The sequence below is a fragment of the Ursus arctos genome, unplaced genomic scaffold (assembly GCF_023065955.2).
Source record: "Ursus arctos isolate Adak ecotype North America unplaced genomic scaffold, UrsArc2.0 scaffold_3, whole genome shotgun sequence".
Lineage (NCBI taxonomy): Eukaryota > Metazoa > Chordata > Mammalia > Carnivora > Ursidae > Ursus > Ursus arctos.
Window position 1 is genome coordinate 20,861,187 of NW_026622985.1, and position 16,606 is coordinate 20,877,792.

The 16,606-nt window shown below is 45.8% G+C and overlaps 1 protein-coding gene and 2 long non-coding RNA genes across 5 annotated transcripts in view; 2 read left to right on the forward strand and 1 right to left on the reverse strand.

The window, feature by feature from the left end:
- The window catches only part of LOC123001314 (uncharacterized), a 62,772-nt gene extending 60,289 nt beyond the window's left edge, over positions 1-2,483 (forward strand). For both annotated transcript variants that reach the window (XR_008956460.1, XR_008956461.1), the window contains 3 exons: positions 947-1,154; positions 1,578-1,670; positions 2,398-2,483. This is a non-coding gene — a long non-coding RNA (uncharacterized LOC123001314). The remainder of the gene's footprint in view (positions 1-946; positions 1,155-1,577; positions 1,671-2,397) is intronic.
- The window catches only part of MAGI2 (membrane associated guanylate kinase, WW and PDZ domain containing 2), a 1,245,024-nt gene continuing 1,228,774 nt past the window's right edge, over positions 357-16,606 (reverse strand). For both annotated transcript variants that reach the window (XM_048212921.2, XM_048212920.2), the window contains one exon: positions 357-3,312. In XM_048212921.2, the coding sequence (XP_048068878.1) occupies positions 2,633-3,312 (680 nt within the window). In that variant the 3' untranslated portion in view covers positions 357-2,632. The remainder of the gene's footprint in view (positions 3,313-16,606) is intronic.
- On the forward strand, positions 2,993-12,502 carry LOC130542120 (uncharacterized). The gene is made up of 4 exons (XR_008956462.1): positions 2,993-7,436; positions 8,248-8,334; positions 8,926-9,052; positions 9,157-12,502. It is a non-coding gene; the product is annotated as an uncharacterized LOC130542120 (long non-coding RNA).

A 16,606-nucleotide genomic window follows, 5' to 3' on the forward strand; every position in this document is an offset into this window, starting at 1 on the left:
TTCTGTTGATTGATACCCGAAATCCTCTTTGAAAAAAGGGCACAGTATCAATCAGGGTAGCAAGCAACAGAAACATACTGCCAGTTCATAAATGATGTAGTTAGCTGACAGCCAAGTACCAACTAGAGTCTTTGAGAAAACTCTCCACTTACTTGGGGAAAAAAAAAAAAAAAAAAAGTTGTTTTGTTTTGTTTTTTCCCCCTGTATAATTCCACTGCATTTAGATTCAAGTTTGAAAAAAAAAGTCCTCTTTGGGGGCATTAAATTTCCACTCTAAAAAAAAACTATGAAAACCACAGTTAAAAAAAATTAACACCTAGTAATTACTTCAAATTCACACACAGCCTATATAGTTGGAAAAAGAAAAGATTTTTGGATATATATTTTATTTGACAGTGTTTTAGAATATCATACAGTAAACAAGATTTCTGTAAAAGTTAATTTATCCATAGTGGTGCGTTTCATAAAAATAGTTGCTCACTTACAGTCTTTCTGTGACTATTAATACATGGAATTATATTTATAGAGATACAGCTGTACAGGGTAAATTCACAGCTAACACTACACAGAAATATTATTTGGAATGGGATTTAGATGATGTGCTGTCTTCACAGGTTATGGATTACAGCCGCATAAAGCAATTACTGCACAAGTAGTAGCTGTGAACTGTGCAAATTAGAGTTTATGCAAGCGTAATCTCAACTTTTTTATCCTTTTGTAACACATGGAAAATAAAGGTCAGAGGATACAGTACCGGGACGTGCAGCTACACTACAGAAGCATTGTCCAAAACCAGATTCAATAAATTAATGGCAAACTATACTGGATTTCTAGTCCAGGGGAGAAAGACTAATTGAGATTAAACCAAAAGTATTGTAAACCGCTACATGTATTTGTGCTTTAGTTTATGATGAATGGATTCCATTTTTGGAAATTGCTTTTACAGGCTGCAAGATTCTTCACTTGAGGCTCTCGACCATATTCTCCTCTTGTCAAACAACAAAACTACTCCTATGCCTGATGGAAATTAAATGGCTAGTGCTCAAGTTACTGCAATTTACAGAGAGGGAAAGAATCAACGGAGGGAGGCTATTATGTGTGAACTTGGGTGACGGACCTGATCTCCCGTTTTACTGATTTGACTATGAGTTCAGGTAGGTGAGGCTTATTTGCATTTGAACTCCTGTAAGGGCCAGAATCTGGGAAGGATGAAGCCTCATTCATTCAGGACAGAGGAACTGCCCTCAGAAACAGTTTGCCTTTTAATATGTGTAGCTACAAATAAGTGCCAATGGATAATTAACTGAAGGTAACATTTTACAAAGGAATATTAAAAGGGCAGGGAAGAAAGGCAAGCCTTAGAATTTTACTAGGGGATCAACCATAGATCAATGAAGATAAACAGAAACATCTCGAGGTTGCTGAAGAAATTAAAAAATGGCAAAGAATACAAAGATGAAAAAGCAAACCAAATGAAAAGGAGAAAGAATAAGGAAAGATAAAGCAGAAAAGAATGCTAAAAGGTTCACATTCTTTTATGAAAAAAAATTGGTCATAATATGATTTTTTAATATTAGGGATTATCATCTGAGAAATATAGGAGAAACACTTTGCCTCTGCTCTATCCAAGTGAAAATGAAGTAATGGAAAGAGGATTTTAAGACAATAAGGTAAGTGAAATAGAACACTGCTGTCAAAGAAGCTACCATCCTTGCTAGCCTGAGACAGTAGGAAAGCCTTTTCATAAAGGAACTGCAGCGTTGCCAATCTTGATTAAACAAATTATGGTCCTTCAATTACAAAATGCATATTTTAGATGAAAACCAATTAAGATCTATGAGCTAAACTGCAAAATTCTGACTTATGGCAATCTGTTCCCTAAGATACAAGTTTTTTAAACTTTTTTTTTTCTACCACTGAAAATGTACAGAAATATGATTTGATCACAGAAATGGCAGTAAAAATGGCATCACACCAATGAATTCACTAGATTTCTAACTCGTCCTGCAAGAGGCAGGGGACGTTGCTGCTAATATACCGGTGATGGATGCCACGGGTGAGCCATGGAAACACGTCATGGGCGAACAGTTCCGAATGTTTCAAAGAAACCTTTTAACCCCTGTCTAGATATGTCGAGAACAATTTATTTACAGCTCTTTAGATCAATTAAAAGATATAATCTTGTCTCAGTTTCAGCTTGCTCCGTGCAGTTTGATTTTTAAGGCGATATTCCAGTTTGTGATTGCTCTTAACTTGTCCAGTTTCTTGGTATTAGAGTTTGGATGGCATCCAAATCCTTCATGCAGTGGGGGAATTTTTTTTTTTTTTTTTTTAAACTAAAGCTACACTGCACTGTCTCTCTGTGATGTTCTTCACGTTATTTTGGTTCTTCCATAGCTGCCAAAGCCCCCACAATGGAACCGGGGGCTTCAGGATCAGTTACGTCTGCGCGTGGACGCTGTACCGCCCATGCTCGTTGGACACGTGGGACTTCACGTCGGTGCTCCCAGGCCTTGGTGCCTCGTGGATCTATGCGTGTGACAGTGAAAATAAATTAAAACGCCGTGAGACGGAACCTAAGAAGAACGGCCTGCAGGCGTCGAGGCGGGGCGGCGGGCTGCTGCCGCGCGGCTCATCTGCCCGCAGCCGAGGCTCCGGGCTTGAGGACGCCCGGCAGCTTGTCGGAGCCGGGCACTTTCCACGGCCCGGGCGCCACGGCGGCCTTGCGCGTGGGGGCGCCCCCCGGGGGCCGCGCGCCCTGCCGGAGCCCCGCTCGCGCGCCCGCCCTGCCCTCGGCCTCCCGCGCGCCCGGCCGCTCGGCGCCGGCGCCACCGCCACGGCCCGGGCCCGCGAACGCAGGCGCAGCCCCGGGGCCTTCGCGCCGGCCGAGCTCGGGGCCCGCCGCGGCGCGGGGCCCCTCCTTGCCGCCGGCCCGCACCGCGTCCGCCGCGTCCGCCGCCGCGGGCCCGGGCGCCCTGGCCTCCGAGGAGGACCTGCCGGCCTCGGGCCGCCCCTGGCCGCCGGGTGCCTCCTCGAGCCTCGGCCGAGCGGCCCTCTGCGGGCTCGCCGAGCGCTCCCTCTGCTCCCCGAGGCGCTGCTTCTTCTGGCCGCCGGCTGAAAGCTCCTTTGGTTTCCTAACGTCGTGTTCCCTTTTGATATCCCAAGTTGGGTCTGGGCCTATCTGGTGGGAAGGGTCGGAGGGTGGGGCTGGATGTGATGGAGAGAATGGAGAGAGGACGTCCTCGAGGGAGACGCCTACTTCCGGCAGACCTGGGGAGGCGGCAGCGGGAGAACTCCAGGAGTTGGGTTCGTCTGTGGGACAGGAAGCACAGGCGTTAGCAGCCGCGCCGCGCAGCCCTTCCACGCTCCCGCGACCTCTCGCTACGTTAGGGACGAGAGCAGGCGGCCAGGGGCGACTGCTTTCAAGGTCCCAAGCCAACGCCGCTCCCACCCTCACTGCCAACATGGCAGCCGGCCGCACCCCCCGGGGGGGGGGGTTCTGTGTCCCTCCCCCGCCCTCCAACTTATTTACCCCCACCTCCTTCCCTCACTGATGAATCAGGGTGGGCACTGCTAAGGCCGGACCTAATCCATCCCTTCACCTTGGCCCCTTCTAACTCCCTGGGGTGTCTTCAGGTCTGACAGTCCCGTGTGGAAACCTGGCTTCGCAGCACTCGAGTCAGTGCTTCTCAAACTCGACTACACATGTGAATCACCTGGGGTATAGTGGGGAAACATACAGATTCCCCGGTGGCCAGTTCCAGAGATTTCACTAGCCTGGGGCCCAGGGGTTCCCCTGCATTTTTAACAGGCGCCCGGGTGATTCTGAAGATGGTCCAAGAACCAAGTTTTGAGAAACACTGGTCTGAGTCCTCCGGAAGAAGTTGGGACAGTGACTTTCAACCATTAGGTGTCACCCCAAAGCATAATTAGCTACCACCAGATACTCTCAGAATTTGGATAAAGTCATCAAAAAACATGTACTATTGTCTTTTAGAAAGCATTGTCCTTCTTTTTAGTAGTTCTGACATTATAGCAGGGCCAGACTAAGAAATGATTCTGTCTAGGAAGCCCAGTTTCAACATTTATTTGGGGTTTCAAATCTCCCTACTTTGAGAAAGGATTTGACACAATTTACAAAACACAAAAGAGAATAAAAATGAGAAATGATTAAAAAAAAAAAAAAAACTGGTCAGAAGCCAAGTAGGAGGACCGATGTGTTAGGAACCTGAGATGAGTTAGTCACTACTATGAGCAATAACATGACCCTTGAGTTTCTAGCTACTAAATCAAAATTAAAGCAGGAAAATCCAATACAGTCATCCCTTGGTATTTGTAAGAAATACTTCCCAAGACCTCTGGGAATCCTCAAATTTTGGAATATCTTTCTGGAGTGTACGTTCTCTTCACAGAATTGGCATACGGTCATGAGTGGGAACAAAGAAACTACATGGTTATCTGAGTGCTGGGTGGCCGGAGAGGCTCCTCGCTAGCTAAGAGACTCAGTCTCACGCACCAGCCTCATTTCCTGCCACTGTAACATTATATGTCACAGACAATTAGAGGCCCTTTTTCAGACTCAGTCCATGAATGTTTAAAATTTGAGGATTCTTACTTTTGATGCTGATTTATAAAGAGATAAGGAAGGGAAGAAGGCAGTGGGGTTGATAGTTCCAATAATTCTGGGCCACCTGTACAATGTCAAATCAGTTATAAAAAGTTTCTCCTTTGACGTGAAATAGGAATGGAGTATTTAGAGCGCAATGTTCTTCTTTTCATTGATGTATCTATTATCACGTTCACATAGTGAGTAAAAAGTCCTGGAAAAGCATCAGAAGACCTGGAATCTAATCCTGCCTCTGGCATTTACCAAGATGTGATTCTGGATCAACTGCTTGATCTCTCAGCCTCATTTCCTCCTCTTAGAAGGTGCGGATGAAATGTACCTCATAGAGATGAGACGTGCACTTTCAAAGGGAAAAAAGCACTTTGCAATGGGAGGACTATAATGACTTTTTACACATAGTTGAGTCAGATTTCTCTTCCGTGACCCAGTAGCTGCCTATTTACGAACCGGGCCACACTGACCAGCACACTCGTGGGTGAGGTTTTGAGTTAAGTGCAGTAAATCAGCCATTCCCATCTGCTGTGATTCCCAGGTGTGGTTTTGCTCTACCCCATGTAACTGTGGCTACTTTAAGGAATATTCAAAAACCCTCAAATGCAAATGTTTTCTTTGAAAATTGGAGGATGTTCTGCTTCTGGCTGGCCTAGAATTTGAAAATCAAACTGTTAAGCAAATGATAGACCATGGCAACTCCATCATACAGGAAGATATTGCCTGAAAGAGTTAACAGTGGTCTTCAAGAGGCCTCACTAGAGGGTAGTTGTGCGATGGTAATCTCGAACTTGGACCAGGGCAATGCTATTTCACATTTTAATATCTCTTCCCAACACCGCCCCCCTCCCCACCTCTGCCAGTTCCATCACGTATGGCTGAGTCAATTAGCTGGCCTTGAATTACTGTGAGATACAGGGAGGTTGATATTATTCACACCATTTCCTGAAGGAGGAACTGAAGCAGAGAGAGGTTAAGTAATTTGACCAAGATTACAAAATGGGTCAGCCAAGAGTAAAACATTGGGTTACTTTCCTCTCTTTTACTTACTGAGAAAATTTTCCTAACATGTTGCCTTGCAAATAGGATCAAAGCGTGTGAAATGGACATGCTCAGTGGGCCCTGCGGTCCAACAAGAACTAGACCCCATCATCACTGAACAGAATGGTTAGCATCTATTTCTGAACATCTTACTCTTGACAGTAAACTAGGAGGTGAAATCATTCAAAATACAAAGATACAAAAGAATTGCTCTTATCGTAAAAAGATTTCTCAAGTATTTGTTTATAGATCATTATATACTTAGTGGGAGCAGCTGAAAGCTGAAATGTCCCAAGCCGCTCCTGACTGAGAGTATCAGAAGTTAAAAAGAACTGGATCTTAAAGGATGGGCGTTTATATAAGTGTTTGAATAGTTTTCATTTTTCTGCACTCTTTCCTTGTTTCCCCATCTAGGTGAGTGGCACAACTGTCACTTGGAGTCATTCTTGATTCCCGTCTCTCCCTCACGTCACAGACACAATCCACCTGCAAGTCTTACTGGTCTTATCTTCGAGTATACATGGACTCTGTCAACTTAGGTTTGCCTTCACTTTCACCACCCGAGGTCAAGATCCAGGGCAGTCCCTGGAAGGATACAACCAGTGTGGGCTGCCCAAGATAATCACAGTTAAAAGAAGGCCACAGTGTGGACATCTTTCATAAACCCTCGGCGATACTGTTAAAGACAGAGAATTCAAAACATGAATTTCAGTGTTCAGACAAGAGAAGTTAAGTGCAGGATATTGTGAACCACACCCCTCCCCTGAGCTCAGAACTCAGGACAACTAACCTACATACCATACTCCAGGGATGGGCCTGTCAAGCTACTGTTTCTCACAGGGGCTGCTCCAATAACCCACTCTTCTCCTTACTCCTGGTCTTGCCACCCTCTACTGATTCTCCATACAGCACCCACAACAATCTCTTTGTGACACAAATTAGATCACACCATTCATTCGCTTAAAACTTCCAGGGGGATTCTTACTGCTATCAGATTAAAATCCACAAAAACCTGCATCATCTGGCGCCTGCCAGCCTCCTCAGCTTCATCTCTATTTTTTCTCGATTCTCCACCCACACTGGTCTCCATTCAGTTCCTAAGTGCACCAACCTCATTCTCTATTCTGCGATGTCATTGCTGACTCTTCTGCCCAGAAGGTTCTCTCCCCAACTACTCATATGGTGGGTTCTTTTTTTTTTTAAAGATTTTATTTTTTTATTTATTCGACAGAGACAGAGACAGCCAGCGAGAGAGGGAACACAAGCAGGGGGAGTGGGAGAGGAAGAAGCAGGCTCATAGCGGAGGAGCCTGATGTGGGGCTCGATCCCATAACGCTGGGATCACACCCTGAGCCGAAGGCAGACGCTTAACCGCTGTGCCACCCAGGCGCCCCAGTGGGTTCTTTTTTTTATTCTTTAGGACTCTTAAATATCACCTCCAATCCAAGGTAGATATTCTGCTGTCCTCAAGAGCGTCTTGTTTTTATTTCCCCATAGTACTTGTAATTGGTAATTATATATCTGCCTGCTTATTCAGTTGATATCAGTTTCAACTACTAGATCGCAAGCTTCCCGAGGGCAGTGGCCACAGTGGTCTTGTTTATCACAGTGGGAATTACTCCCTAGCACAGTGTTTGACACAGTAATAAGTGCTCAGTGACTCTGATGAACACATCAATCTGTTCCACAAACAGAAATGGAAGACTTGAAACCAAATGCCTACTTGAGCAAACACTTCAGAGCAGATCTTCATTTAGAGAATAATCAGCAAAAACAGGTTTGTATCTATGACTTCTATCAGTTTCCAGAGGGAGGATGGTGGTGAAACGCTAGTGAATATTTGAAGTAGGAAGGGAAATAAATACATCTGGGGCAGGAGTGCAGAGGGAGGACGCCAGCAACAGAAAGGGCAGTGGGAAGAGGTCTTGGCTTTTATCAGTGGCCCCTGGGGTGGGGAGAGAGAGAGAAGCTCTGGATGGAAAACAGGCATTTAAGTTCCCCTGACTTTTAACAGATGCTCTTTCCCTTGTTAATCTTCTCAGCCATGATGATGTAATGACTTTGCTTAAAGGAGCTTCATGTCTGGGGAATCATTCATTAGTCACTGTGCCAGTGAATGTTCAGATGAACCACAGGCAAGACAGACCCTAAATATCTCACACTCTGTTGGGGGGAGAAGCAGGTCCCTGTCCTAAGTTAGGATTAGGTTTCCTCCCCTTCTTGTTGGTTCTAGCCAGTTTGGATCTGTCCTAGAAAATAGGCTGATTAATACACAGTATATATGAATAGCATATATGTACAGAAATCACACACACATGCACACACAATTATCTTTGAGTTAAAAGATGTATGATCTCTAGAATTATCTTGTAGGAACTCAGCAATATTGAAAAATAAAATATAGTCTTCCGCTATGTAATCTTGCTATGTCTTAGATTAGAAAACAAACAAAAAAACCTCAACTACTGTGTTTCAACAGCTTGTTTCTTTATGGAATATAACTCAAGTGATGGTAACCAGAGAGGTGACCCACTAGGAATAGACTACTTATTGCAGTAAATAAGTATCTGCATTATTGGTTTTCCTAGGTGGCTCTTATCTCCAGCAAAAAATTGTGCAGAGGAGGAAAATGGAACCGAAATCAAGGAAGAGTTCATTTTATCTTGTGCTGAATGGTGAGGGAGACTGGTTACGAGGGAGCCAGGGATGGCTTCAGGGGAAGGAGGGCCCGTCTCCTGCCGCACACCTCACCTCATAGCCCTAGGGCTTCCAGCTCTGGGCTGATTGGTCCTCCAAGGCCCCGCACTGCTCTCCTCCTCCCCCCAGCACAGGGCTGGGGTGCAGAGCCTAATGGCTGCCTTTCGGATAAGGGTGTTCAGGAAGGTAACAATAATATTACCACTACTTTAGCCCTGAGATTTGCCCCTTCGGCCCTGGAATAAGAGTGGCAACAGCGAACATGGAGGAGGGGCTTACTAGTACCGGTCACTCTTCTAGTGTGTTTACCCACACGTAAATTGTACACAGCAGTAGGATCACAGAAACTCCATCAAATGTGATTCTATCAGAGGCAGAGCCATCATTATTCTAAATGGAGTGTCTGAAATGCCATTTGTGTCTGAACCTTGGACACAGAAGGGCAGTCACCACAGTGAGGGTGTTGATTTGTGAACATGCTGGAAACATGAGCTGGAATCAGAGGATAATGAAATTAGATTTCTTAAGGGCACGGATAAGACTATGTATTTTAAAAATGTCCCTCACAGTGTCACACTTTGACCTGGACTGAACTGAAAATACTCCTACTAGATATTGGAAACACTGAGTCAGTTCAAGACCTACCTTAATTGCTCAGATGAATGAACTTATTCTGCAGAGAGAGCCATGGATTTGGTAAGTGTTCCTCCTTATAAAAACCTTTCCTGGTGCAACCTACAGTTGGCTGGGTTGCAGAATACTGATGTGATTATACTGAACTATATTTTCTTCTAATTTAGAATATTACAGGAAAATATAAAAAATGACCAGAGTAGATCAAAGGACAGTAATGTGAAGTCATTTGGTGTTCAAAAGAAAAATGTTTTAAGGATGGGTCCAAGCCATAATGGTTCATTTGGATCTGTTCGACCATCACTAAGGTGATTGCTTTTTGTAACAAAATACAAAGAAAAATGTGCCTTTAAAAAACTTCTGAACAAATTAATGATTTTCCTTTGCTTTTTGCTCTCTCTGAAGCATTATTTCCTGTCTGGAGGCATTGTTAATGGCATTCAAACATGTATTTGTGTCACTTTTGTTACCAGAGAGATGTAAACAAGGTGTTATAAACATCAATAACTTTAAAAATTGTGACCATATTTGCTTATCTTTGCTTCATGTTTATACATGTTTTGAGAGCCTAATCAAAGGTACAGCAGTAAACCTGTGGCAACCTTGACCTCCAGGGCCGAAGGGGCCAATCTCAGGGCTAATGGCCTATTGATGATGGAGCTACCATTTACAGAAGGCTTCATAAGTCTCAGGAGTTGTGCCAGGTGGGTCCTATACGTGATCCTTTAATCCTCACAGCAGCTCTAGGCAATCCAGTGCTATTATCCCCACTTCACAGATGGGGAAACTGAGGTTAAGATACTTGAGGCAACATGCTAGGACCACTCACCTGGTAAGTGGGAATCAGGATGACTGACTACATAACTCCAGAGCCCAGGCCCAAGCCACTTCTCTATTTTGGTGCTTTCTAACTTTTTCCACATCAGGACCCACATAGAAAAATATATTATTTAGTCCGTGCACTGGAGTAAACAGACGGAAATGATCAAGGTCTGAACAATTGAGCAAAGCCCTTCTGTATGCCTCAAGGCCCAAAGGGGGTTATCATCTTAGTATAACTTCTCAGAGACTTCTCAGAGGTGTGTCAGGGAGTAGAGATTATGAAACTCAGCTCTATTTTTCAACGAGGTAAAATCTGGATGACCCAGATTGACCTGGGAATGTGGGGGTGCTCAGGGATCAGCCTCAGTGAGTAAAATCTCTGCATTACAGGATACACGAGAAATACGCTGCTTCACTTATTTTAAGCATGTTTTGGAAAGCAACACATTCTTCTTTTCACATGAAATTTTAAATGAAAGCCCGATATGTAAAACAAATAAAAACGGAAGGACTTTGGTTAGGTGGAGTGGATCCAAAACCCCTTGCCATTCGTCCCCCCGCCCCACCTGCACTGGTCTCTTCTGCCCTCCTTAATCCCTGTCACCTATTCCATCCATCTCCCCACCCATCTGCTCTCTGGTAACCGTCGCACCTGCACTGGTCTTTAGGCCATTTCTCGGGAGCCTTGAAGCTCTAATAAAACAGTTGGAAAACCATGACACGAAGAAGAAGAGGTGTCTCTAAATGCCCCTGATAATATGCAAAAATCAGGGGTGGGAAGAGGAGAAAGCCAGGGAAGATTTGTTTAATAGATTCTTTTTTCTATGTATTAGTAGCTGGGAGCTGGACTCCAGAGAAGAGAGACAAAACACAGGGAAGTTGTGCTGGAGAAAGCAGATAGAAATGTCTGCAGCACCGCTGGCAAAGCACAGACCTGACCTTGCCATGACTTTGCCTGGGCTGCCTTAGCCACCCTCAGATCTGACAGGTCACAGTCCCCCCCTCCGAGTAGACAGTGGCCCTGTTTGTCTTCAGGAAGAGCAGGCAGCAGCTGGCAGAGGAAGGGGTGTCAGCAGGAACTGGGGCAAGTCATTTAACCCTCCGAGCCTCAACTGCTCAGGGAAATGGCAAACAGCTGGGGAAGAATATCGGCCCTGCTTCCCTCCCAGAGTTGTGATCAAATGAAATACTCCGTATGAGTGTTTATATACATGTCAGCCATTACACTAATAGTTACACTCAATTTTAAAAATGGGCAAAAGAGGATACCAAAGATGACATCTGGATGGCAAATGCGCACATACAGAGATGCTCAACATCACCGATAGCAAAGTGCAAATTCAAACTATAATGAAGGACACCTGGGCGGCTCAGTCGGTTAAACACCTGCTGTTGCTCGGTTCAGGTCATGATCCCGGGGTCCTGGCATCGAGTTCCACATCGGGCTCCCTGCTCCGGTGGGGTGGGGGGGGGAAGCCGACTTCCCCTCTGCCTGCCACTCCCCCTGCTCGTGCACTGTCTCTTTCTCTCTCTCTCTGACAAATAAATGAAATCTTTAAAAAAATAAAAATAAAACTATAATGAGCTACCACTACACACCTACTAATATGGCTAAAGTAAAAACCAAACCAAACTGAAACAACAACCTGAAAATAACGGACAAGGACATGGAGCCACTGGAACGCTCATATGTTTTTGTTGGAAATGAGAAGTGGAACAACCACTTGGGGAAACAGTTTGGCAGTTTCTTAAAAAGTGAAACAGTAACTCTACAACTCCACCGTCCCACTCTGAGGTTATCTGCACAAGGGAAAGGGAGACTGAAGTTCACACAAAACCTGTATGTGAATGTCTGTAGTGGCTTTATTCTGATTCACCAGGAACTGGAAAGAATCCGAATGTCCATCAACGGGTGAACGGATAAACACGCTGGGGCAGGATGAATGGTGCTCAGCCACGGAATGGAGCAAGCCACTTATCCAACGAGCAACTCTTAGCTGCCTCATGCCTCGTGAAAGAAGTCGGGTCCACAATGTTACCTTCTGTACGATCCCCGTTATGTGACATTCTCAAATAGATACGACTAAAGGGGCAGAAAATCGATTAGTGGTTTCCAGGGGCTGGGGGTGGGAAGAGGCTTGACCACACGGAGAATGAGAAATTTGGGGGGATTATGGAACTGTTCTGTATCTTGCCTGCCACTAGTTTGCTTAGTAACCTCCCTGCCTCCCTTACCCCTGCACTAAGATGAGTCTTAGCCCAATGAAACTGGTCATGAATTCCGAGTTCACAGAGTTAGCAGAATCTGAATTGAACAGGTTTTACACTAATCTTTAGAAAGCATCTTTAATCTTAAAGCTTTTCTAGAATCATGTTCTTCATTACACAAGTACAGCCCTGTCTGAAGTGGCAGAGAGCAGAAATAGGGATGAGAATAATCCATCATAAGGCACCTATTCATGGGAGAAACGATGGAAATGGATACTAACCACCTCTTGCCAAAGACAGAAGAAATGGAAAAAAACCACTCGGAGGAGACTCTTGATCTCCAGCTAAACCCATGGCTCTTTGGTACCCAGACAAGACCTTCACACTCCCTTCGTCTGCTTCTGTAGGCCATCCACGGGCAAGACTCAGGCACCAGATTAACCCACTTTGGGACTGAGGCCCTACAAGTGATGTGCCACTAGGTCCCCCATCCAAATGTCCCCAGCGAACAAAGTCCCTTTTTAATAATCTGGCTCTTTTTCTCTTTTTCTTTTTTTTTTTTTTAATTTAAATTCAATTAGCCAACATATAGTACATCATTAATTTCAGGTGCAGAGTTCAATAATTCATCAGTTGCATATAACACCCAGTGCTCGTCCCATCACATGCCCCCCACCTTAATGCCCATCCCCCAGTTACCCCATCACCCCACCCACCTCCTCTCCAGCAACCCCCAGTTTGTTTCCTATAGTGAAGAGTATTCTGGCTCTTTAAAAAGAAAACGAGTTAGTGGAAGCAAAGCTCTCGTGTCTGGAGTCATCCAATGCTGTTGTAAACATATTCCATCAAGGCTGGCCTCAGACGATTTTTTTTCCTGTATCCAGTTTTATTTCTCAAAACACTGTCCTCTCACCCATCTCTCTCTCTGTCTCTCCCTCTCTCTCTCTACGTTGGGACCCAGGAACCCACAGCTCTAGCTATCGTTTTTTTCTCTTTAAAAAAACTGATTTCTGATCACAAAACACAGAGAAGCAGCAGGGCAACGCCTGTAACCTCGTGGCACAGGTCTTCCCAGGCTGTGCACGACTATGGGGACCTTTGTGCCGCACCAGGTTCACACTCCCCGACAGGCACCTTCCCACGTTCTACCAGCTGCAGCGTAGAGCACACGAGCACGGGAGAAGTTTCAGACAGACGCCCCACCCGCGATGCAGGGCTCCCCTCCAATGACGGTTTTCCAGCTCACTTTTGCAAATACTGAAACTGACGGAACCAATTGTTCCTACGCCTGATTTTCTAAAACTCTCAGAAACAAGCAGGTCATAGACAAATGACGCCGTCACAGATCTTAGAGATGTGTAAAGTAACTTTTTAAAGAAAGGCCTTTCTTAAATAGGAGTAGTGACTAAGCCCTTTCTGTGTCCCCAGTCGTCTAAGTCCCCACACCTATGGCACCTGCTGTGGTCCTATCCAACACGCTGAGATGGTCAGGGCAGCCTGGCCTCACTTAGTCTGGTGGGCAGCATGTCTCTACTGTTCACCCAAAGATGTGGTAGCGGCCACAGGACAGGTTGGAATCATCCACTTGCTGAGGAAGGCCAGGTATTTTAACTTTTTCTGTAGAAATTGCCAGAAACATTCATTGCCCTTACAGTGCACAACCACCACCTTCCAGCCCAGTAGTAACTGCTTGGCAATGATGGGCCACGATGGCTTCCTGGAGGTCACGTAGCACCAGACCTGCCTTTCTGCCATTTTCAGCAGATGCCTGGGGAAGCCTTTTTTTTTTTTTTTTTTTTTTCATTTAACAAACATTTATTGAGTACCTACTACTTATGTTATACAGGCCTGTGCACTGAAAATACACTTGTGAAGTTCATGGGCCTTACTATCAGAGTGAAAGAGACAGAAAATTAATATACAAACAGGTGATAAGTCTGACGTGAATCAGTACAAGAAAATAAGGTAAGGTGAGGAAGTGGAGAGAAATGTGGGGTGCTGTTTTAGAAAAGGCAGTCAGGGAAAGCCTCGCGGATGAGCTGACCCTGTGCAGGGACTTGAATGCCGGGTAGCAAGTCATGTGGGCACAGATGGAACACGTGCACAGGGAGGGCTTGGTGCGTTGGAGGAATGATAAGTTCCTCGGGAGGCAGAAGAGGGCAAGGGTGAGATCGAACAGAGCTGCAATAAGGCTTTTGAATTTTATTTTAAGTATTTTGGAGGCCATTGGATGGTCTCATGCAGGGGAATATTTTAAAAGGCCAACATGGCTACTGTGCAGAATGGATTGTGGGCGGAAGCAAGACACCAGTCAGGAGGCTACTGTGGTGGCCCAGACAGGAGGTGATGGTGTCCTAGGTTAGGCAGGTGGCGAGAAGGGGCCAGATTCAGGATGTGTTTTGACGACACAGTAGGCTGGACCTGCCGATGGACTGGATATAGGGTGTGAGTGAAAGAGAAGAGTCAAGGAGGACCTGAGGTTTTCTTGTATATTGATTCGTCAGAAGATGTGGGGACCCTCAGGCAGCCGTGTGCTAGGCACTGGAGATGGGAGAACGAACAAGACACAATTAAGTGCCTCAAGGAACTCCTCATGCACAATTTCAGATTTCTAGACTTCCAGATGCAAGTACGGAGTGCTGTGGGGTGGGCGTGCGCGAGAACAGACTGTGCTGTGTTTGGGCGAGAGGTGGTTTTAGTAGAGCGCTAAAGGGAGCACAGACACAGAAAGCACAGAAGAGTGTCCCAGACGGTGTGGTCAGCAAGGGCTCAGTGGCTTGTGGGAATGGTGAGGGGTGTCTGGGGTCCTGGAAGAAGAGGAGGCTGGGGAGAACTTCACCCTAAAGACATGGGGAAGCTTTCAAGCAGAGGGTGGTCAGGGTGACCCCCTCCTCAGCTAACAGGTGAGTCATCCGCTGACACTGACAAAGAAATTACACATGAACTAAAAGCAACATGAACTGTTGCTTCAATCAGAGTATCATACTGTCTTAGATTCTTTTGTAAAGAAATGAAATTTCCTTTTATTGGTATTGGCAAACAGAAGCCTGATCGCTCTCCAGGCAGAGAGATACTATTAATCTTGTTGTTAATGATATTTATTGAACATCTACTCTGTGCCAAGCACTGTGTCGACTGCTGGGAATTCAGCATGAACAAGATGACGTTCTTGCCCTTGCCAAGCTTGTTATATGAGGTGGAAATGGAACAAATGATTTCAAATGTGATGTATCATCAGAAGAAAGTTAAGAAAAGCAAAGGGTGCTACAAAAGCATTTAATGGGTGCTAACCTCATTTAGGAGCTCAGGGAGGCTCCCTGAGGAAACGGTCTTGAAGTGAAAACTAGATTGATTAAAATGTTAGTAGCAGCAGCAATGTCATCCCTACTTCTTCAACAATGAGCCTTTTTTTCAAATGGTTGCTTCTCTTCTGCTTTGAATCATTCCCAGCTCTCGCCTACCTCGAAGAGAGAAGAAACCCGAATCTTTCACAACCCCCAACTAAGCTTTTCGTTATGTGCCAGAGTGAGCCACACAGTTCGGACTTCCCTGCCCTCAGACTTTCACACACTCATTCCCGTGTTCAGGTTCTGGGCCGTGGGCATGATGATACTGGGGGGGCCCCAGATAGACCGCCACAGTCGAAACCCAGCCCCTGAGCTGTGGGGCAACGGGAGAGCAAACGATGACGAGCTTCCTCATCCGAAGGACATGCAGGGGACCGAGGAGTCCATTCAGCAGGTGCTGGGGACTCGCTGGAGGTTCGAGCCCGACTTTGTAATGTCAGGCTTCATGAACACGGGAGACAGGAAAGAGAACTGAAGTCTAGAGCTGGGGCAGCGTAGACTTACATCTTAGCTTTACGACTGACCAGCTGTGGGCACACACTCAACTTCTCTGAGCCCAAAGGACACATTATCTACCTCAGACATCTGTTATGAAAATCGAAATTGCCCACCCTTTCGTGAAAGTTAAGTGAGCACCTACCACAGTTTCTGGCACATAGGAAGCACTCGTAAATCATCAACAGTAATGGCAAAACAAAACGAAGCAAAAACCAAAACCTCTAACATTGGCTGGGTGCTTGCTCTTAATGCTAAATGCTGTGGGTGCGTTCTGTCACTCAGATGTCACAACAAACCACCTGAGAAAGGACCAGAGCCCAGGAGACATCCAGATAAAAAGAGCTGTCACAGAGGCAAGCAGAGGCTGTGGCCAACACATGGGCACTGTCTGCACCTGGCCCGGCGGGGCTCACAAGCCTCTCTCTGAACTTAGGACCCCGCGGCTGCTGTAACCTTAGCTCCAATTGCATGTCCCTGGTTACTACAGTTTCCCCCCAACAGGCAGCTGATGAAGCCAAAGAACGTTACTCCCTGCCCGGAGGGTTGTGAAAGCCTCATCCTGCATCTCCCCTGCTCTGACCATCAAGAGCAAAGGATGATACTATTTGAAACCCTCGGAGCCCTCATCCATGTTCAGGCTATAGTTCCCATGGAGCGTGGGGGGCAAGGGAGGTTTGGCGCAGGGTGTGGATAGGTGGGAAGGGAGGGGAGTAACGGGAGCTGGGGCTTGACGCCATTATGG